The following is a 22,292-nucleotide window of genomic DNA, read 5'->3' on the forward strand; positions in this document are numbered from 1 at the left end:
ATGTTTACGGGTCTTCTGGAAGTCGGCGACCAGCTATTGTCGTTGCCAAGCCAACCACTGCGTCGCATGATATATACGTCAGCGCGCGTCTTACGTCGTCACTTCCGACTCACGTTGGTCGTTAGTTGTTTAGCTAGTAGCCGTGAAAATTCCACATCTTTACATGGCGAACGGGTGCAAAGACGTGCTATTTGCACGCGGAACCGGACAGGTTGGTCACGACACTTGATAACATATGCGAGCAGTGAGAGACAGTGATCAATTTAACGGCGATGGAGACCAAGACCAAGGGGGTTTAGCCGCTACACAACTTACCGTTCGGCTAAGTTGGGAAACAAAGAGCGAAAAATGAATATCGCTGTGTGGCTGATATGAATAGTTTGAATAAATATGACCTTATTGCATTTTTAATGCAGTGCGCCTGGTGGATCCGCTTTAACTGCACATGGTTGTAAAAAGTAAAGATGTCTTGGCTTTAACTAAAATGAGCCAAGGGAATTAAATGAACTAAGGTTGTTTTGTGTTAAATCTTAGAGTCATATATATGGATTGAAATTTGTTCACTTTTGCAGAGTGACGATTCAGACATTTGGGATGACACCGCCCTGATAAAGGCTTATGACAAGGCAGTTGCGTCCTTCAAGGTGAGATGCTACCATGCGTGCTAAACGTGTATTTGTCTGATTGCGTTTATGTTAATAGTAGTTTCGCTAGTTTTTTTTATTTTTTAAAAATGACTCAATAGAAATTAGTTATACTGAAAAGAAGGGAACACGTGTCAGAGTTTGTAGGCCAGCACGTGCCATGCATGCAGCATATTGACAATATACTGTATGCAGGTGCCTTAGCATCATGTAGGATACTTGTATGCATGTTTTATGATTTCTTTATGTATAGAAAAGTCCACATCTGCTCACAAGTGAGACCTGATGCTTCATACATATTGTATTTACCTATGAAAATGAGAGAGTAAGTGCTTAATTTATTTTTACTTAGTAAAAAAATATTTATTTTTTCATCTTTGTACCTTTTAATTTCATTTTAAGTTGACAATGCGCTACAATGTGGAAAATAGCTTTGATTTCGAGGTCTCTGCTCTTGTTTTATGGCCAGACTGCTCTTAAAGGTGAGGATGAATCACAAAGCCCTCAGAAAAAACAAGCAGAAAAGAAACGAAAGAACACCAAGAAGAACCAAAGCAGGAAAAGAACTAACTCGCCACCGGATAAAGAGGTGTGTAACTGCAACCAAAATGTAGATGAATAAACAGGAGGATTGTTTACAGGTGACATTCATGACACATTATGAGGATGCTATTAACTGAAACCTCTTTCACAGTAGTAATTATTTTAACTTTAGACAAATGTGTGTTCCACCACACATCTCAGGTTTCTTAATTAATTTTTCATGGTTTAGTTGGTTCAAACCCCAGATTTAAGTTAACATGTTTTCACTTTGACAAAACTAACTATTCATGTTTTGTCACAGTGGCAGGTTGGGGATGCATGTAGTGCTTACTGGTCAGAAGATGGACAACTCTATCCAGGCACCATCACCTCTATAGACAAAACCAGGGGCACTTGTGTTGTTGTCTATACAGGATATGGCAATGAGGAGGAGCAGAACCTTGAAGACCTTCTTTCGGATATTTCTGAGACTGGTGAAGAAACCAATTCCAAGGTGAAGTAAAATGATCTATTCTAATCATTGTACTTTTTTTTACTGGACATTTAATGTATTTTGGGTCCTGATCCAGTTTGTTTAGTGCTTTCATCATTTTTCCATTATTTTTTTCATTGATTGCAATATAGAATACATATACCAAGCTATAAAGGGAAGTTTTAGTTATACCTGTCATATTGTGGCCTGCAAATTAAGGTAAATGAGACAGAATCGTCAACAGAAGAAAGTGACAGGTCAGGCTCCATGAACCAACTCAAAGGACAAAAATCCAAACCCCACAGAGATGCTCATCCTATGTGGGCTTCTGGCTTCCCTGGGTTTCCTCCAGGCCCACCTCCCATGCCTGATTTTAAACAGGTAATACTCACTGTACAGATGAAGTTTACAAAAGTTGGCTTTTATATTTTCATTCTCCTTTTTATTTCATTGAGCATTTCATTTTCAAATAGAGACAATGTCCAAAAAATAGTATAGATTTCTCTCCTCGTTGAACCTGGAACATGTTCTCCAACAGTTATAATCATTCATGAGATATGCAGTATCTGCTGTATATAATTTTTTTTTAAAAAGCTTTGTTTAGCAGAATTTGCATAGAGGATTTTTAGTCGTTGAGTTGCTCAAGGAATCGTTTCAGCCTTGATGTCTGGTAGCACTGGCATCACTCTTTATTATTTCTATTTTCTAGCAAGGGGGGAGCAGACGATCTGGCCATCACAGACTTGTACCTCCTGCCTGGCCTCCCGTGATGCCTTTTGGTCCGCCGGTGAGTTGGGATCTCTCTCTTATTCTGTCCTGTGTAAATATAAAGACCAAACACTCCTTATTTCCACTGGTGAATTGAGAGGTACCGTGTCATGAGAGATTGTGAGTCTCCATCATCAACCTTCTGACCCCACTCTCCTGTTGATGTGTCTGCCTCAGATGATCCCTCCACCTCCACCAATGAGCCCTGACATGGTGGATGATGAGGCATTAGGCAGTGTGCTCATCTCCTGGTACATGAGTGGATATCACACGGGCTACTACTTGGTATGTGCACTGCTGGTTTATTATGTGCCATTAACAGAATTTCTAGCTTTTATTTATACGTTCGCTCTCTTGCACAGTGAATTTGATTACTTGCTTTTGCTGCTTTTTGTCTCTGGTAACGTAACGTTTTTGCTCTTGTGATTCCTACCTACAGGAGTCCTTTGGTCAAATACCTCTAGGACTTTAATGGATGGTAGTCTTTGATTCGCAAAGCAAAGCTATTAACATCATATTATTCTTTTATAGGGGTTGAAACAAGGACGAAAAGAATCTGCCAAGTGGACAAAACTGCACCACAAATGACGAGCTGAAGATTTAGTGGTTTCCGTTGCTCAGGGCCTCACCTGGGGCCACGTCCACCCTCCCTGTCAATTCTGACCTGTGTCTTTCTTTCAGAATGAAGTGTTGAATATTAAGTGCACCTGTACAAAACATTCATCACAGTTCAAGGACAGTTTTGTATTCTTTGTAAATAGATTTAATAAAGGCTATCAAATCACAGTTGGGAACTGTTTTTTATATTGATTTTATTACACTTGTAACATTGACACTAGAACAAGAGGGAGCGGTCTGCTTGCTCACTAGTTTATATACATGCGATGAGCCCAAGGATGTGGGCTTGTAATGACAAGTATTGTCCAGCAGAAGTCAGACTAATATAATGTGTTCACACTACAGGAGAATGTGGCATGAATACATAATAGCCTGCGTAATGTGTACATGAGCTCTGCCATGTAGAGACACTCTCCACCGACAAATGTGTGTGCACTGCACACAGCAGTACGTCTCCGGGCATGCTAAGAATCTGATTGCATGCCGGCCCTGCGTCCTGCTCCAGCCCCCACTGCTGCGCTCACCAATGCACAGCATTATTCCAATATGTGCCCTGAATTCAAACTCACCGTTCCCCCTGAGGTGTTCCCATCATTTACCACCCAATAACACATCACATCTACCGTTATGTTTCTCGGTTCACATCAGAAAAGTGCATACTGTATTTTACAGTGATAGTGGGCAAGGTTTCAGACAGAGATATTATGAAACAGATGTGGAGAAAAATACATTCTAAAAATTACACACATACCTGTTTGTTCATGGACGCAATTCTGTAATGTGATAATAGTTTTGAAGGTCTAGAGCAGATAAAAGCTTATCTTTTTTTACTTTTTTCATGTTGAAGAATGTTTGAGGTTTAATAATTTAAGAACAGGAGCGGTGGATACAAATACTGTATGCAAGCTGCTACTTAGAATATAGAAAACCAACGTAATTACACTGAGAACAGCCACAGTATTTCTGCTGAGCCTGTAGTGTTTCCAGTACATGCAAAGAAAAGATTTCCTATATTTCCTATTGTGCTGATTTCTTGCCCACTTACACCCATTCCAAGGTTTTAATGCATTGGGCAATTGATCATGTGTGTACTTGCGAGGGAACCTGAAAAGGGGTTTGTGGCAGGATGTAGCAGCATGATCGTCTCATGTTTTTGTACCATGTGATCTTCCCCCAGCTGCTTTCTGGGTGAAGACTGCTCCCTTTGTCTGTGTAGCGGCTGTAGTTGCCATCTCATAGCTCACCCCGACTGTGCCAGTCTTAACCGTCATATTTGATTCCCGCTGCAGCGAACGCTTTTGTCCCTGACGTGTTTTTGTGTGCACGTGTGCGGGCAAGTGGGCGAGAACCAGAACGCAAACAAGGACGGCGACAGGAGAGAATGTAGTTTGTGGGATTTACAAATAGAATATGCACTATAAACAAGGGGTGATAAATCAGACCTATCTTTTCCCCACAGATGGGTTTTAAATCTGCCATGGCAAAGCCTGCACATAAGCCCATTGCCTGCCTGACTCTGCAGCAATCTGAGCTGCCCAAAGGGCTCTGTGGTGCCTAGTGTGGAGTTAAAAAGGGGTCAGACCTAGCTTGGGAAAACTCTGCTCCCCTCTGTGACTGTCTACCCCCTACTGACCAGAGAGGCATCAGGCATGTAAACATAATCTGCATTTCACATAGGCCCTTCTAGGACACAGACATCTAAGTGAGATCACATTGCTGCATGAGTTACAGCGCCTTCAGCTATTTACTCAGGCTCCCAACATCAACAAACATCCGGCTTTTAAATAGGAGACTTGGGGGGAGATTAGAAAAGCAGCCCCTCGCGCTTTCTCCGTGGAGTCTGGGTGACGATAGTTTTTGCAGAACTTCACTCATCGTTGCATTTGGAAGACTGTGGTGCGAACAACGTCAGCCCATTCACATTTTTTTTCTACTTCAGCAGAACACAAACAAAAACACTACACCGAATGTTCTGAATGTTGGAAAACAAGAAGAATGAACACAGCATCACAACAAGAAACCACAACACAGACTACTAGCTTAGTCAAGTCAATTAAAACAATTCTGCCAGAAATAGAGGGGGGAAAAACACATTATATAGACTGATTACATTGCAATGTCTTCTGGTTAATGGTGCCACATGCCTAGATCGATCCTTCCTCCTGTATTGTAGGAGAAAAATGTGATCATTTGGGGATTTCAATAAAATTACAATAACCATGACACACAGTAAATAAGCTGTATGTGATATATATATATATATATATATATATATATATATATATATATATATATATATATATATATATATATATATATAGTCATGTATATGACTCCTCATCTTACTTTTAATTATTATACTTTCATGTATTTAGATAGTAGTAGGTCATCTGTGTGTTTGCAGTGTGTCTGTAAGTGATCTGAACACTAAACAAAAGCATTTCTGAATGCACGTCATACATGGAAGCGGATTCGTGGTTCGTGGTGATTTGCCTTTGTGTCGCAAGCGTGTGACTTCCCAGCAGTCGTCCGTCGCTGTCTGTGTGAATGTGACCTCTGTGATCATGGGACCAGTCCTTAACGACCCTTTTGACTTTTCAAAATAACACTCACAGCGAGTCCAGAGAAGTCCTGGTGCCTCCACTGGATGGATGTGATGCACATTCCTGCTGAAGCTTGCTGGGCTGTGTTAGAGCACGAAACAAACATCCACACCCCATTGATTGAAACAGGCGTGAAAGGCTGCAGAGTGGGGGAACAAACATAGCCAGACCCACCGGTGGATTCATCAGGCATAATAAATGATCAAACACTACAACCTCAAGTCAAAAGCATAAAAAGTCTTGTTTATTGTAGTTGACAACTTGTTTTTAATGTAAGTTACAGTAGAATAAAAGCCCAGACACAAGAAGCGAACGCTGTCTCATTCTATAAAGGGATTGCGCTTCATCCTGTTTTATCCTCGGGGTCTGATTGCTGTAGTTGTAGTTGGGTTCCGTTCCTGCGTGTCTCCTGCCGGTCCCCGCCGGTAGAGGTCTCCGGAGGCGGGACGGGGCAGCTGCGCCGCGTGGGGTGTCACCGTGTCGCCGCCGGACGCGCGAGGGGCCGCGTTCCAACGGAGTGAGGAGTCATCGGCCAAGAGCGGCTGTGTCAGGTCTGCGTCTGTTCCTGCTACTCTCGCTCCACACACACACATCACAAGGAGACGTCCGCGTCTGATTCGCAGCTTTGCCCAAGTCTCCAGAGACTTTTGTGGCCACCTGGATCTCCGCGCCGCGACTGTTTGGCACTTTTTCTTTCTTTTTTCGTTTTCTTTTTTCTTTTTTTTTTTGATGCGATCCCTGCCTCGGCGCCCACTTTAAGTTCGGCTAACGCGCGCTACACGGGACCGTCTGTGAAGTTTCCAGCGAGCGGCGGCGATGTTTTGCCGAAATCAAACGGCGAGAGCCACCGTTGCCCGCGGCTCTGCCCTTGAAATGGAGATACGGCGAGGGAAGTTCAGAAAGAGCGCTTTCCTGGACACATCACAGGTAGACTGATTGTTCGCCAGCTTTCACGCCGCATCCACACAACAAACGCGCACATTAAACGTAAGGGACTCTGTTTACAAGTTCGACTCATCTCTCTCTCTCTCTCTCTCTCTCTCTCTCTCTCTCTCTCTCTCTCTCTCTTCAAACTTACTTGGCCCACGTTTAATCTTGTAAATGTGTTTGAGCGCGTTCCCCGCTTGTTTCGTGGGGATAGTTTAATTAAATCGCTCTAAAGAGTCGGACTGTTGTGATCACGTTCTGTAATTAAAGCTCTTAATTGCTCCGCTTCCAAACCACTTTGCATCTTGCTTGAATCTGAACAAAAATCTATAATATGCCAACAGAGACTTCAAACTTTATTGGAGCTCCAGACAACATCAGTAGTTTAATAGTAGCTCAAATGGCCTTAATGTTATTAACCTTTAGTTTACATTACGGTTTTAAAGAATTATTATTTATTTTATTATTATTAAGGTTAGAATTGTTTTGACAGTGGTCCATATTAATTTTTGCTCTGCTTCTCACACTTGAATCAGAGTGTGAGCTGGCGTCGGGCTCGTGGACCACGTGGACCGTCGTCCTCAAGGGGACAGGCCAAAGTGACCGCGTCCCTCAAAAGTTGGGAACTAGGTCAACGCCGCAGCCGGCACATCGCTCTCAGCTGTTTGTCACCGGGTTAGAACTGCTTCTCCTCGTGCACGCTTTCCATTTTTTTTCTCCTCCCGCGTCAACATCTGCTTCTTATTAGCCACCGTTCGTCGGTGCGGTGCAGTGCAGACAAGCTCGGGCGAATCTCAGTCGAACCTACAATTATTTTTGACCCACAGTCCACTTTGTTACTGTTTTGATGCAGCGTCCTTCCTCTGGACCTTCTTCACCCCCCCCCCCCACACACACACTTGCCTCCTGCCTGTGGGCCCCAGGCCGCGACCATGCTACTTTGATTTCCTTGCTGGTATTTAGCTATTTAGCCAGAAACGTGTTTTTGTTTTGGGGATTGTTTTTCTCTGCTAAATTAAAAGGAAGCCCGCGTTTCAGATGTGCGTCGTTGTGGAAGTGATTTTATTTTGCCAGACAGGATTGAGACAGGCGGAGCGAGGGGGAGGCTCAATGGTAAGAGGATACTTAAGGAATGTTAATGGTGCAATATAGCAAATGGATAGTAGTATTGATTCTGCCTTTATCCTTTGTTGTCCAATCCCTCGCTCTTTCACCCAGGCCACGAATGTGCGCATACATACGCGCTGTCAGCTTATACTTGCTGCTTATGATTCATGTCACAATAACCCTTCAGGGGTCAGACGCGCTCAGAATTACCCTGACGTCTGAACAGCGTGACTTCACGTCGCTGAAGGTTCCGTCACCCAGGTGAGGTAGTCTGGAGGTTCATGACGCATGGTCTTCCTGGTTCACTAACTATCCAGGCTGATGAAGCCCATGACACAAGCTGAGGCCGAGGTCTTTGGCTCCGTTACACCAGGAGGCAACGATCTAATGTCAGACAAACAATAGAGGCAGTTCCAGTTCCAGTTCAGAGACAGGAAGATAAGACAAGACTAGAGAGTTGAGCAAAAGTTATTCTTTGAGGCATCACAGGAATTTATTACTCACCTTTCATAATATTTTGTTCTTTTGTAAGAGGTTGAATTAGTGGTTGATTCAATCATTGATTAAAAACAAAGTGCCAACAGCAAAACCTGAAATAACAGATTCTTTTCCTCTTAGTATTTGTGTTAATTATTACACAGGACCAGGACTTGTCGTCTTCTATCTCTTGCGTTTACTCTGTAATCCGCTCGCTCTCGCTTCCCATAGCAGATTCATTTGTGTTTCCCTTATTGTGGCCAATGCTAATGATCTTCTTTCAGAGAGCGGGACGTTTCCTCCGGCTCTCGTAGCTGCAGCGGAACCAGTCTGTGGCATTTCAATGAGGCAGGCAGCCTGGGCGTGAAAGCGGCCCTGTTGCACCGTGCCAGTGGACGGCGCGTTTGTGTGCACTGTGGGGCCGCCGTTCCAGCTTCTTGTGTTAATGTTCCTACTTAAAGGCGATTTGAACTGCGTTATCAGAAAACGAAGCCCACAGTGCTTCAGCAGCGGATGGAGCAAGACTAAATGTATGTGTTTCACTGGCTTGAACCCAAAGTGACCGGTCCTGCCAGCTTTCGGTTTGGTGGATGTATTTGCATAGTGAAAGCGGGGGTGATTCAATATGTACAGTACGTATTGCTATTTCAGTGGATAAGGTTTGTTGTTTGGTTCGTATTAGAGCAAGGGTTTGACGTCTGCCTTTAGTTGTGATGGTTTGGTGAAGGGTAAGGTGCTAGGGAAGGCATTATGTCAATGGTGAGTCCCCACGTAGATGTGAAACACGACTCTGTGTGTGTGTGTGTGTGTGTGTGTGTGTGTGTGTGTGTGTGTGTGTGTGTGTGTGTGTGTGTGTGTAGTCCTGCCTGAAGCCATGAGCGTGAGTTTGTAAGACTAAATGGCTTCTATTATTAATTTACAGACTGCAGAATCAGGCTTCGTGGGTTTCCCTCTGGACTATGTGCATTATTCCAACCATTACTTATGTAAATGAAGGTCTGACGTGCAGTTTGAGATACAGTATAGTTTTGTATTAAACTATTGGATCATGTACTGTACATGAAGTATCTATGCATTATTAAGCAAAGTCCTGGCAGTGGGTCCTGGGTTGAAGGCTCTGCATCACTCTGCTGCGCGTGTTTTACAAACTGACAGGTGAGTGAGAGGACGGCGCCAGGAGAACGAGTACTCGGCCCAGCCGGATGCGCTCAGAAATCCTTTTTGCAGCCACGCGCCCGGATCCTCCGCCTGACGCTGACATCTGCTTTCTGCATCCGCGAGGCCACCGGCGTCTCTGGACCCCGTCCTCGTCCACGCTCTCTGCTGCTTGAGCGGAAGCCACCCGGGGTCAGAGCGGGAGCCGCTTATTATTACGGAGGTGGGAACGGAATCTCCCCTATTTCAGTGCTCCGACCTTGCGCTATGTTTAACCCAGGGACGGGTCCCCGGTAGTTCACACCACTGTGGCTACCACCAGCCAGGAAGTGGCTAGACGCGCATGTGAGGACACACCCATCCACCCGCTCTCTGGCCCGGCTGCAGGCCCGGCCTGGGAACCTGCCACTTGGTGTTAAATAAAAGCTTTACCAGCTTTGGGCTGTGGTTCGGTCTGCTCTTCCACCCCAAGGAGCCACACGCTCTCACCAGGGAGAACATACCCGCGGCTTTAGGGATATTTTGGAAACTATGGGCGTTCCCTTTGCTCAGCATATATTCACTGACAAGTATGTGTTTCTGCGCTGACTAAAAGAAATACCAAAGAAATGGCTTTTATCAAAACGTGGATCAGCTGGAGGAGTCTGCAGAAGGTGGAGAACCTGTCAAACCGATATGTTTTCTGCAGATGCCTGGATGTAGGTCCGATAGTTCAGAGGCAGTCGCTGCACGGAACAGCCTCCTGGTGTTGTGAGTTGGTTTATGTGAGCACACGTTTGCTCCCATAAACCCAGAGAGAGGTCACGTGTGCGTAGATGGAGGTTTTTCCTGGCAGAGAAGGAGCGTCTCAGACCACGAACCTGCTCACAGGGGGTTTCATTCATTGAATGCCAAAACTTCCCCCCAAGTCGCTCTCTGGAGGCCGCTCCGTGAACCCGGAGAACAATGGGCCATCGCTGTACTGAAACCCAAGACCAAGCCCCCGTTCCGGGAGGCCATGAGATGCCAGCGAACGAGGCTCCGGGACCCAGGGAATCCAAAGACTGGCCTCTCCAGCTCCACCAGGGTTCCCAGTGCCAGCTCCGTCCCACAGAGTCTGTGGTGGAATTATGACATAGGGTTTTTTGTGTGGGAGTGGGACTAACCGGTAGTACAACCCCCCCCAGCCTTTCCTGCATGTTGAACATTGCGGGGGTCCAGAGAGGGTGCCAGAGAAAAGTTTACCCCTCCTGAGCCCCTTCTCTCCTAAAGGCTGAATTGCCTGGGTTTTCTGGGCAAATTGGGGGATAATTGAAGCAGGAAACGTTTGACTTCTCATTTTTACTGCATTCGTTCCCACTCTGCCTCCGAGTGCGAGCACAAAACAAATGTGTAATCTCTGTTTATTTAAGCCGTGAGTGAAATTCGACCGGTGTCCTGTCACCGTTGCCACGGTAACGATTAGGCTGTTGGCCATAGAATGAGGAAAAAAGCTTTATTGTTCAAATACAGTATTTAAACGATTATACTGCAGACTGCTAAACATCTGTCTTCTCATGTTATTATTGTAGCATTTGACTGAAGGGTTCATGTTCTGGTTGTTTTGAGACGTGCTGCGTTCGCTTGCTGTCGGGCCTGAGAAGCCCTGAAGTTCTGTCTTGTCTAAAGTCACTGCTGGACAGGCCGTTCAGAGCCCTGTCTCTGAAACATAATCACTTTGGCACTTTGTAGGTTGTTTGCATCGCCCTACAGCGTGTATTTGTTTGTGCATATGGGGTAGTTTGCTATAAATGTCCCTCATTCGTTACTGCGTTCTAATGTCGTTTCTTCACAGAACACAGTGTGAGGACCCGAGCAGCTTTTCTGGCCTTGGAATGAGCCTCGTGGCCCGTGTGTCTCTGTGGAAAGTGGTGTCAGGGTGCAGCTCAGCAGCTGTTCAAGAGTCTGGTGCCCCACCCAGCCACAAACACTGTATGTGTTAAAACTGGGGACGTGTCGATACAGGGGGAAATGAACTTTTGAGCTTGTCGTTGGGCACACGACACACACACACACACACACACACACACACACACACACACACACACACACACACACACACACACACACACACACACACACACACACACACACCTTCAGACGGTGACTAAGCGAGCTCTGCTGCTCTGCTGCATATTCCCAGACACAGACGGGCTTTGTTCGGTCCTGAGCGAGGCCGTCACTAGCAGTGACTTGTGTAACAGGCAGATGGAGGTGGCGTAATCGCCGGATGCTCCTCCGCCGCCTCGCTCGGCGCGTGGAGCGTTCTGCATCGGCCCAGAAGAGCCGTCGTGCCGGCGCTTTCACCCTTTGATGCTGAAGAAAGCGTCACAATGGGAATGATTGTTGTGGACTCAGCTCTCCCACACAACATAGAGAGTTAGCGTTGAAGCGCTATAAACGGAACCAGAGCGGAGCCTAAATGGAGTATTACACTAAACGTCCTGACTTCTTCCAGATCCAAACGTGCTCTGTTCCACGCGCTGCAGATGAGGCATTACCTCGACGTCCCGCTCACCTGCACCCGTGAGCGTTTACGTCCTCGCTTTATTCTCCCTGATCTGTCACCGTCGGCGCCTCCGTTCCCCAGGAGAAGCGTCATGTGGGCGACACCACCACCGCCGTCCCCCGACGTAGCAGAAAATAGGGCCTCTTTTTTTTAAATGGCTCACTGAGGCAATAACCCACTTTACTGATCCACATTACATAAAGAAAGCCCTACTTTACCAGGAAGATCACTGTTCAGTGTCCGTTACCTCTGAGCCTGTGGTTAACTGACTGTAAAGACCGTGACGGCCTCCCGTCAAAGGTATCTTCCTCCTGTCAACATAAGACCCCCCCCCCCCAGCACTGCTCTGGTAAACATTGACTAAAATACACGCGCATTCCAGCGCGTGGTTTCCTTTTCAGGCCGGGACACTTGTTGTCAGGCCCCTTTGACTTATGACGGAGGGCTCTGAAATGCGAGGAGCTTTGTTCCCGTGGAATCCGTCTTCTGTGTCTCTGTCAGTTTTCAACATCTGAGCTGAAGCCATGAAACCTAGGCGGGCTTTTATTTCCCTTTTTTGTCTCATCTGATATTGATGAGCAGACCTGAAACACGCTGAAACAGTGCATCCTCGGCCTTTTATAGGCGGCGAAAAAGCCAATTTGGCCGCGTGCTCTAAGTTTAGACTGTGACTTCAGCGGGGGACACGTCATTAACCTTCGCACGCGGCCATTACGGCTGCAGAATGTGGGCCACGTCTGTGTCGGCCCGCCGCGCCACGCGCTCTCTGCTCCTCTTCTGTTCTAGGAGCCTTTCATTTTATTCTCCCCACAAAGGGCTTTTCAACCCTTGCTCCTACACATCCCATAAGCACCTGACTTTACCACGAAATGGATGGAGTCAGGGCCTCTCTTTCACACAGAGGAACGCTCTGTGAAAGGAGTCGATATAGTGATGAGTGTGTGTGCGTGTGTGTGTGTGCGAGTGCGTGTGCGTGTGTGTGTGTGTGTGTGCGAGTGCGTGTGCGTGTGTGTGTGTGTGTGTGTGTGTGTGTGTGTGCGAGTGCGTGTGCGTGTGTGTGTGTGTGTTGGAACTCGTGCCTGTTCCTGCGCTGATTTCAGCTCCATGTTGTGCCAATTACGAACGTCAAGCTGGATGACGTGTTAATCATCAAAGCGAAGGTGTCTCTGAATACTTGCTTTGTGTTTTAGACTCTTTTATTTCCAGGATCGACCGGCATTTTTTGCAGCGCAGTCTCAGCGAGCGAGCGCCGCGCTTTATTTTGGCGGGGCGGGGGCTAAAGGGCCGCCGCCGACAACGATGCTGTGCTCTCCGCGCCGACGATGCCGAGCAGGTGTTTGACTTTACGCGAGCAGATGGGTCTATTATGCACGTCTGCCTTCGCCGCATGCTGCGTTGTGTTCGAGGCCCCTGCCAGCGTGCCTGCGTTTTAATGTGTTTGTTTACTGGACCCAGTGGCAGACGGCGTGATGTCGGATCCTGTTATGTCGTTTGGTTGTTCCTGCTGTCTCAGCAATTATTTTTATCGTGTCTGTCGCTGTTTTCCCATTATCGCGTGCCACGAGACGAAGCGATCGGCTTGTCGTGATGTTCGCTCAGGTGGATTTGGACTCTTAATCACAGATAGTTCGCCGGGGCTGCGAATGATGCTGCACATACAGGAACCTGTTAAAATGTAGGAGGAAGTTGTACTGAGTCAATGTACTTCCAATTATTCATATATGCTTCCTCATTTTACCTTTATTGTATTCAAAGTGATTCAGTGGAACTCAACATGCTGCAGCTAGTTTTATACACGTATTGTTTTATCACATGTTTTGTATGCAGTGATGCAGTGTGTCAGACCGTGGAATTCCCAAAGCCGTAACTCATGGGTCAAATGGGCAAAAACATCCAACGAGTGCGCGTTTGCAGCTGAACACGAGGATCTGTCCACGACTTGTTTGTTCCGTTCTCCTAAAAGCGTGAGCGGGATTTAAATATTGTGGGTGTATTCAAACGCCGTCACGGTTCCAAAATGCCACCGATTAGCATATGCTAAGTGACTCGCCGACCTTCTCCTGCCTCGTTGTTTATCAGCAGGTTTTAACCTTTTACAGATGTGCCCGTGGCCCGACGTCTCCTCTGCAGAAGTTCAGGTTCTCGTGAGGCTTCTGCTGTAGATTCTACGTCGCCACACGTCTGCAAACAAAGGTCTTGACGTGAGATGTTTAAGGGTCTGGTAAAAGAATGACGCGCGTTGTGTTCTGTTTAGCTTTTATTTCGACTATAATTGTTTTACTCGGCCTCATGGTGGATCTCATTAGAACCTGTGACACTTGTGTCTGACTGCGCTGCTGCCGCCGTTCTGCAGAGGGAGCCATCGCTCCACTCCAGATTCTGCAGCCGTGCAGCAGTTAGCGCCTGCTCCTCCCTCCCATCGCCACCTTCCCGTCCCACTTATGCTGAATTAGTCCCACACGCCTCAATAACAACATCATAGGAGCGTGTTTAAAGGAACCTCCTCTCACGCGCTGGCGTTTTATGGCTTAGTGATGTGACGCTGCAGCGCGGCTGGGCTCAGGGAGCGCCCTGCAAAGTCAGCAGTGATTCTGGAAAGCAGCCAGAACGCTTGGCTCACTCCTGACCCACCGCTGAACCACCGTCTTTAGCACGAGGGGCCGTGATGATGAATACCGAGGACGGGCCCGCAGACAAAGTACTGGAATCCTGCCTCATAGGCTCCTGTGGCCTGTGATGAAGCAGGCGACTCCTCCGTCTGATCGATGGACGGGGACACACTCGCGCTGCTCTCGGTGTGGGAATCCCAGAGGAAGACGAGCGGAGCTGAACCTGATGATTTGTGACCTGTCTAATATTTCACCCCCGACACTCCTTGTGTTTTGATCATTAGCGGACTGTGGGACATTCTCCTGACAGGCATCATCATAGCCTCCCATAGATCTAATCTATGGGTGCAGGCTGCATCACACGGACATTACAGACTGAAGGAAACACTAATAACAAGACGGACTGTTGGTGAGATTTACAATGTCATTACAGCGGCTCTGTGTCTGACTTATGACTGTGAGGCTGTCAGCACACATTTTATGCTCTTTAACTGAGAACTGACCTTCGGGGGGATTTCCCTGTGATACATCTGGTTTCATAGCTCCACCAACAGATGGGACCTGGTACCTGCCACAGCACAGCCAAGAGTCACGCAGTCTCCTGGAAGGTTTTCTTCTAGACTCAAGCATCTATGATGTCTGTGTCTGTTTTGATGCTGAATGAGCGTTTCTGTAGTAATTGTCTAATTTTATTCGTGACAGATGGGACCACTTTGCCTCAGAGTTTGTGCAGTGTTTACTTCTTCTAGTATAAACCCGTGTGTGTGTGTGTGTGTGTGTGTGTGTGTGTGTGTGTGTGTGTGTGTGTGTGTGTGTGTGTGTGTGTGTGTGTGTGTGTGTGTGTGTGTGTGTGTGTGTGTGTGTGTGGTAGCAGGAGTCTGGGTGCGGGTCAGTTTTCACACAGGATCTGATGTGGAGGTTATTCAGGCAGGTTCTTTGTTGTGCTTTGGGGCCTGGAGGCCTCTCATGGTTCCCTGCTCTCCTGCCTCCCTTTGTGCCGCGGTGCAGATAAGACTTTAACCTTCAGTGCAAACATAAAAAGCGCCGTCAATGAGGCCACGCTCGTCCGACAGATACATTGAAAGTGGTCATTAATGTGTCGCTGTGTAGCAGGCGTATTTCTTTCAGGAAACTACATCTGGAACTGAACTACTGGACATATTTGCTGTAAAATAAGTCTGCGCAGGGCAGAGGTCAGCATTCAATGTGTGCCCACACTACCTCAGCCAGATGAATGGCGTGTTGATGATGAATAGAAAATTGATAAAATCTGTATTTTTGTTCTCGGCTGCAAAAACTGCACATAGAACACTCGCCTACAGTGCCTCACTGGCACCGCACCAGCGACTTGACCCCTCCAGCGAGTTTCCTCCAGCTGATTAGGTGCCTGTACCGGAAGTTTTCCATATTCCTCCACACATCCGTTCAGAAACAAGAAAGGCACCGGCTATTGTCTTAAAACCCTCTCTGAGCCTGTTACACAAGGGTCGACTTGTGTGTGTGTTTCTATGGTTGTCTGGACCAACACCATCGCCGCGGGGACATTGTGTTACAGGGAATGCATGATGCGTTACACCTACTGTACAGTATAGAGACATGTGATATTCACCCTTTAACCTGTCTGTGAAGGCAGCACATCTGGCCCTCGTCATCACCATCCAACGGAGCAGAATCCTGGTTGGGCCCAGAGTTGGATCTGTGGATCCTGGCCCAGCGGCGCGATGCTGTCACTGAGATAATAGCTGTTTCCCGCCTGCTCGCGTTCAGCCTCCGGCCCCTTCGTCAGAAGGCGTCAGCCTGGTTCGTTGTCGTGTTTTACTTCAGGTATATTTACCTGCAGCATGTTCTGCTTCAGAGAGCTGCTACAGGTGTAATGGAGGGACTACAAAGGCTCCATTCATTGGGTGACATTGGGAACAATCAATCGTTCTGCTGGCTTTCTTTTTTAACATCCACGTCTATCAAACGAGAACAGCTGTATAAAAACATACTGTGTTGCTTTGTTTAAGACTTTGAGCCCACTTTAAAATAATTCGGGTTGGCTGGTGTTCAGTGTGGCGGAGGTCCTATTAGGTGGATATTTTTCCAGTCCAGTAGCATGCCAGATCCACTTTCAAAGGGAGTAGACTGGATATGAATGTACACCCAGTCACCTCTGCTACTGTATTTCTCTTTCCACTTCAGGAACAATAAATCTCTATTCGTCTGTCTCTGTTTTTATCTGAGACAGATCAGCTGGGTGATTTAGGCTCTGAGGGTGGAGGCTTTTCTTTGAGGAGGGGGTCACCCAGCGTGCTCCTGGCCTCTCTGGCTCCTCTCCTGCTCGCCGCTGGGGTGAAAGGGCTTTTACAGCTACTTTTGTTTTCCCAGTGTGTCTGCGTGAAAAAAAAAAGTGCGCCATATGGCCGTGTGCGCAGAATGTTGGCTCCAAACGTCGTGTAAAGCGTGTTCAAATAAATCATCCCCGCTCTTAATCTGGTTCCGTACCGGGAGCTGTGGTTTTTCATCCACTGGCCTCCCCTCAAATCCTCTGCTGTGTCGGCGAACAGCCGCGGGACGTGTGTTGTAATTAATGTGGGTTCGGCAGTGCGCAGTGTGAGTGCGGTTTCCTGATGGGTGGTGGGCTTGGCCTCGTGTTGCCAGGTCCCCATCGCCACTGGGACGGTTTACGCTCACGCGGGAGAGGTCCGCGTTCGACGCGCACGGAGCGCACAGCGGAGTGGATGTTCGGGGCTATTTCTCATATAAAGTCCGAGGAGCACAGACTGCTCGGCTCTGAACTCATCTCCCAGGAGACAGAGACGCGATCAGCAGCAAAGTTTACGGCTGAAAGTCGCGCAGTTAAGTGCGGCCAGAGGAACCTGGCCGCCGAACAGCTGGAACGCTGGGAACGGAGACTCACTTTGCCTTTTCGCTTTTTGTTGCCAGAAGAACATCTACATTATACTCTTTTGGAACATCTAACTTCCACATCTGTGGGAATTGACGCGTCCCCGGCCTCTCATATTTGTACGGAATGCAATCGTAATTGCCAAGAGAGGCCGTTTAAAGACTGCGCGTCGACGCGGAGGATCCGTGCTTAGAAATAAACGTTGAAATCGCCGTGTGCTTGTGACACTGACCTACTTTATCGGTGGCAGCAGTAAAAACGCGCAGAAGGCTGGGATTCGCTTTTGATCTTGATCAGATCTTATATCACACATATTATAACAATAAATGTTGTTTTTTATGTATAACACTTGTTTTTTTTTTAATTTCTAAATTACCTGCTTAGATAAAAGTTCACCCGCCAGGCGCGCGCCCTGCGGTGTTCGCTGCTTATTTGTTTAGGGCGTGGGGCGGCTACAGTAATCTTCTCTGTTCTCCTTTTTTTTTAAAGTTCAATACCACCGCCAGACGCGCGCCGGAGTTAATTTAGCCGCGGGTCGGAGAGGGTCGAGGCGCAGTCGATCACTCCCGTGGAGGCGATGCCCTTTTGCGGACGGGTCCGTTGTCGCACAGAGCACAGCCTCATTCACAGCCGGGGACACAAAGAGGCGAGCTGCATTTTTAAACGGCTCCATTCTTCCCCCGCTGCATCTGGGTGTTGACTGTGGGAGTTTGAAAGGATCTTTGTTGGCCGGAGCGAAGCGAAGACGGAGAATACGCCCCGTACCCGGGCCGGGGGAGGTTTTATGGACGGGGTTACCACAGTGCGGCCGATGCTGCGAGGCGCCGCACCTCCGCCCGCCTGCGTGGGGTTCCGTGTTTTGGATGAGCGGCGGAACTTTTCCACGCGCTGAAGGTGCGCGTCGCGGCTCCGCGGGACACACTCGGAATGAACTTTCTCGGCCAGGAAGCTGCGGATTGAGCCGTGTACTGCTGTGGATCTTTGTCTGAAGGATGCCCGTGGACGGATTCGCAAACATGGAGGAGAAACTGTGGATATTGGAGGATTTGAACATGATGTATATTCGTCAGATTGCGCTGAGTTTACAGGTAAAAGTCTGTCGCAGTTGACCGTCACGTTGTTATCTGTTGCTTGTATTTGGGCTGTGTGTGTGTGTGTGTGTTGGGGGGCTTAATGTATGTTTTTCTTGATTCTGATGTAGGCTCACTAATACACAAGTCATACTCCTCTACACACACACACACACACACACACACACACACACACACACACACACACACACACACACACACACACACACACAATCTCATTGGTGACCTGCATCACTGTTGCTGAATCTGCAGCTGTGCCATAGTACGTTGTAGCGTTTACACAGGGCTTGGTTCAAAAAGTCTGTGTGGCAAACAACAACTGACGCTGGTGTTGTCTCTCCCTTTATAGATGGCAAAGCTCCCACTGACCGCTAACAGAAAACAACAGTGCATGCCCCCCCCCTCCCCTTTTCTTACTGGGGTTCACACACAGTCCACAGCTGCGCATATGGGCCTCATAAGTCCCAGTGGGAGTGTGTGTGAGTCTCTGTGTGGCTGTGCAGCCTAATGTTGTGTTCTGAGGCCGAGATCAGAGATCGTTCATTAGGACCCTTCCCACCACTGGCTGATCTGTGTGTGTGTGTGTGTGTGTGTGTGTGTGTGTGTGTGTGTGTGTGTGTGTGTGTGTGTGTGTGTGTGTGTGTGTGTGTGTGTGTGTAATTCGGACGGCTGTTGGAAGTGTTACAGAAGCGTCAAAGGGGAAAAATTCGAGTACGCTCCTATTTCCAGGCCCCACATGCTGAAAAGATATTGACTGTCTGCGCTGCAGCTGCTTAGAGGTGAAAAACAGCGCGTTTTCTCGCTGTGTCAACTGAAATGGAGTCCAAAAGACCTTCAGCTGTGCGACATGAGCGAGAGCTGCATATGTAAAACGATATCGCTCGCTGGCGTGTGGTACCTGCTGGCGCTCTGGCGTCATGTCCATGCGCCGAGGTCCTGTTTGTGCCCCCTTCATCACGTGGGACTCAATGACGAATCAACACGCGTGTTTTGCCAGCTTCATCTGGCAGAAGCCGTCTTCTGTTTCTGTCGCTGGCATGTTTGCATTGAAGTGAGCCGACATACGCCGCCACCAACAGCAGTCGCAATACGGTTTCACCCACAAGTTCATGGAGCAGTGACGGGCCTGTTCCCGTCACAGACCCTCCTCGCAACTGGATCACAGTCTGGGAAGCGCTGCCTTGTCTGATTATTGGATTTAGCGCATTACACAGGAATGTTGAAAATGGGTGCTGGGTCTGTTGTCTAGTTGTATTTTAGTAAATGCTTTTTCACAGACAGGAATGCGCTGCTGTTTGTCCTCCTTCAGGTCAGAAGTGAGGGTCACTGCAAAGCTGCCTTGCTCTGCGGCACCAAGTCAGCAGTACAGATTTATTCCCATATTCAGCGCTTGTCTGCTCATATATTCACTGGCATGCTCGGCCTCCCTGTTCCCCTTGCGCCCCCGTGTCTCCTCTGCCGGGGTGGGTTCATGAGACAGGGATGCTTTGTATGTAGCGGCGCTGCCCGGCCCGGCCCACCGGTACGCAGGGTTTTTGCTGCAGGGCCTTTCACAAACATGGCGTTGGCTCACAACGATTTGTAGTTGTTACGCTCTGCTCCTCTTTTTCTCTGGTTACAGCATGTAGTTGCTTATTGAGGCGGCACTTTGTGCCGCTGGTAAGTGACTTGCATTATTTATACCCTGCGTGATTTGAATTGGGTGGACCAAATAATAGGAACGCCTGTTAGTAGAGTTCTTCATACACCTACACTAAAGATGAACAGCATCACATTAACCCTGGAAAACTAAAACAAAATTACTTTGTAAAAACACATGAATGTTGAAAATGAATTGGTGTGAAGACCTTGCATGTTCTCGGCCCCCAGCATTCCTGAGACATGATTGCTGGGCGAGTAGGAAGCAGCTGAGGAAGCAGCTTTCCTCCTCCACAGGTTCTAACAAGTCTGTTTGGATGACGGCGTTCCCGGCCCTGCTGCGCGCCGCTGTTTCGCCGCTGTTTCGCCGCTGTTTCGCCGCTGTGTTCTTTGCGTTAGTCGCATGCAGCATGTGAAGGTTTTTGCCACCAAAACGCAGCTCAGACCCCCAAAGGAAGCGGCAGCCGAGAGGAAACAGGAAGCAGGGCTGTGTAATGACGGCATCCTGGGAGAGAATGCACGGTGACATGAAGCCTCCTGCCATTAATAGACACACGCACGCTGTTTCCTGTCACCACAGACTCCGATATACAAACCTTTATTTCCCTATTTACTTTATACTTAATGTCCGTCTGCTTTCCGCTCCTTTCATCTCGTTTCCGGACTCGTTTGCCTTCTCAGGCTCAAACCCTCTGTCCCTTTCCTTCTCTCCACCGATAGCCCGCCGTGGATGGACACTTTTCACCCGTGGTCTAATTTTAGCCTTCACACCGGCCTCGCCGTGCACCGATCACATCTTTGCCGGCGTTAAATGTCGACATTCAACTTGTGCAGGGGGTTTATGATGTCACTGGTTTAAGTTATAAAAGCAGGATTTGTGTCGAGCGATTTGTTGAGTAAGTCACTCATTGTTTGTGGAAGTACAATGCGTCTCTCTGTGTGCCAGTGTGTGTTTGTGTGCTGACCTCACTGGGTCAGAATAGCCCGGACTCGCTGAGAGGGGACGCAGTCTTGGGCATTAGGCGGAGATATCATCTTGATTCCCTTTTGGACCGTGTCCTGAGATGGTCAAATGAAAAACTGAGCCCTCGCTGTTGGTTGAAGCTGTGGGACGCAAACTGGGAGGTGTAACTGTGCTCAGACGCAACAAATTACAGTAGTTCAACAACACTTGTTAGCGTCTAAGATTTCACTGTAAACATCAGTGTCCTCATTTGTTCTTGTGCTTTTAAGGTTCATGATTATCGTGCCTCTTGTCTGGACGATAAGTTGCCAAATTAATCTCAGACACATTAACGCTAACATGCTAAAGTGGCGGTAGCTCAACATTTGACCCCGGAGGATGGGCGGCCTCACCCAGGACCCATGCTTGACCTCTCACACGCCCCCCAAACCCTAATCTTAGGCGGGGGCCATGCCTCGGATGTTTGTGCAGGTTCTGGAAAGGCCTAAAATATCCATTAGCTGCTATTTATGCAGCCTCTCTTCACTTGAACTCAGATCAGTGGAAGCAGCATCAGATCAGTAATGAGTCAGCCCGTTCACATGCATACACGTCATGCTTTAAAACCTTTTTTCTGTCTTTTCATATTATTAATATTAAATGATAATTTTACATTCTTCTTCCCTTGTGAGGAGTTTCTCATTTCAGCATTAAAGTCCGCACCGGTCTTCCCTTTGCTCCAGGACGCATTGGGCCGTTCGAACCTGTGCGCGTGTGCGTCCCTCAGCAGGGGGGCGTGTATGTTGGTTCAGCTGGACCGCTGTTTAGGCAGCCTGTGTTACACCACAGCGGCTCGCGGCAGTGGAAGGTGCCCTGGAGGACGTGCAGCCGTGTCTGAGCCAAAGCGCATTCCTCCACAACGCCCCTGAATGCTTTCAGTGTGTGTGGGTGAATACTGTCAAATGGCAACTAACTAATGCCGAAGGTGCGATCCGGTGACAGAAGAGTCCTGCATGGGGCAGAACAGGAATCCTTGTGTTTAGCTGCAGTGTTGTTTGGGTTTTAGTCTGTTTACTGTGGCTGCTTGGCCTCTGGAGACTGTACCATGGAGGCTGCAGCAGGTTCCAGTGCTGGGCACCAACAGCTAGCACAGTGTGTGTGTGTGTGTGTGTGTGTGTGTGTGTGTGTGTGTGTGTGTGTGTGTGTGTGTGTGTGTGTGTGTGTGTGTGTGTGTGTGTGTGTGTGTGTGTGTGTGTGTGTGTGCAGAGGAGAAGGAGGGC

The 22,292-nt window shown here is 47.9% G+C and overlaps 2 protein-coding genes across 7 annotated transcripts in view; both read left to right on the forward strand.

Moving 5' to 3' along the window:
- Positions 1-53: 53 nt before the first annotated feature.
- smn1 (survival of motor neuron 1, telomeric) lies at positions 54-3,213 on the forward strand. The gene is made up of 8 exons (XM_029163854.2): positions 54-211; positions 573-644; positions 1,114-1,233; positions 1,489-1,680; positions 1,879-2,040; positions 2,369-2,446; positions 2,605-2,712; positions 2,959-3,213. Exons 1-8 carry the CDS (start codon positions 164-166, stop codon positions 3,013-3,015), a joined length of 837 nt encoding a protein of 278 aa, XP_029019687.1. The 5' UTR covers positions 54-163; the 3' UTR covers positions 3,016-3,213.
- A 2,683-nt stretch (positions 3,214-5,896) lies between these two features.
- rtkna (rhotekin a) overlaps positions 5,897-22,292 on the forward strand; it is a 38,471-nt gene continuing 22,075 nt past the window's right edge. For 4 of the 6 annotated variants that reach the window (XM_029163443.3, XM_029163444.3, XM_029163450.3 and 1 more), the window contains exon 1: positions 6,206-6,575. In XM_029163443.3, coding sequence (XP_029019276.1) covers positions 6,465-6,575 — 111 coding nt within the window. In that variant the 5' untranslated portion in view covers positions 6,206-6,464. The other 2 variants (XM_055511105.1, XM_029163445.3) reach the window with 2 other exon arrangements.

Source organism: Betta splendens, chromosome 9 (genome assembly GCF_900634795.4).
Source record: "Betta splendens chromosome 9, fBetSpl5.4, whole genome shotgun sequence".
Classification (NCBI taxonomy): Eukaryota; Metazoa; Chordata; class Actinopteri; order Anabantiformes; family Osphronemidae; genus Betta; species Betta splendens.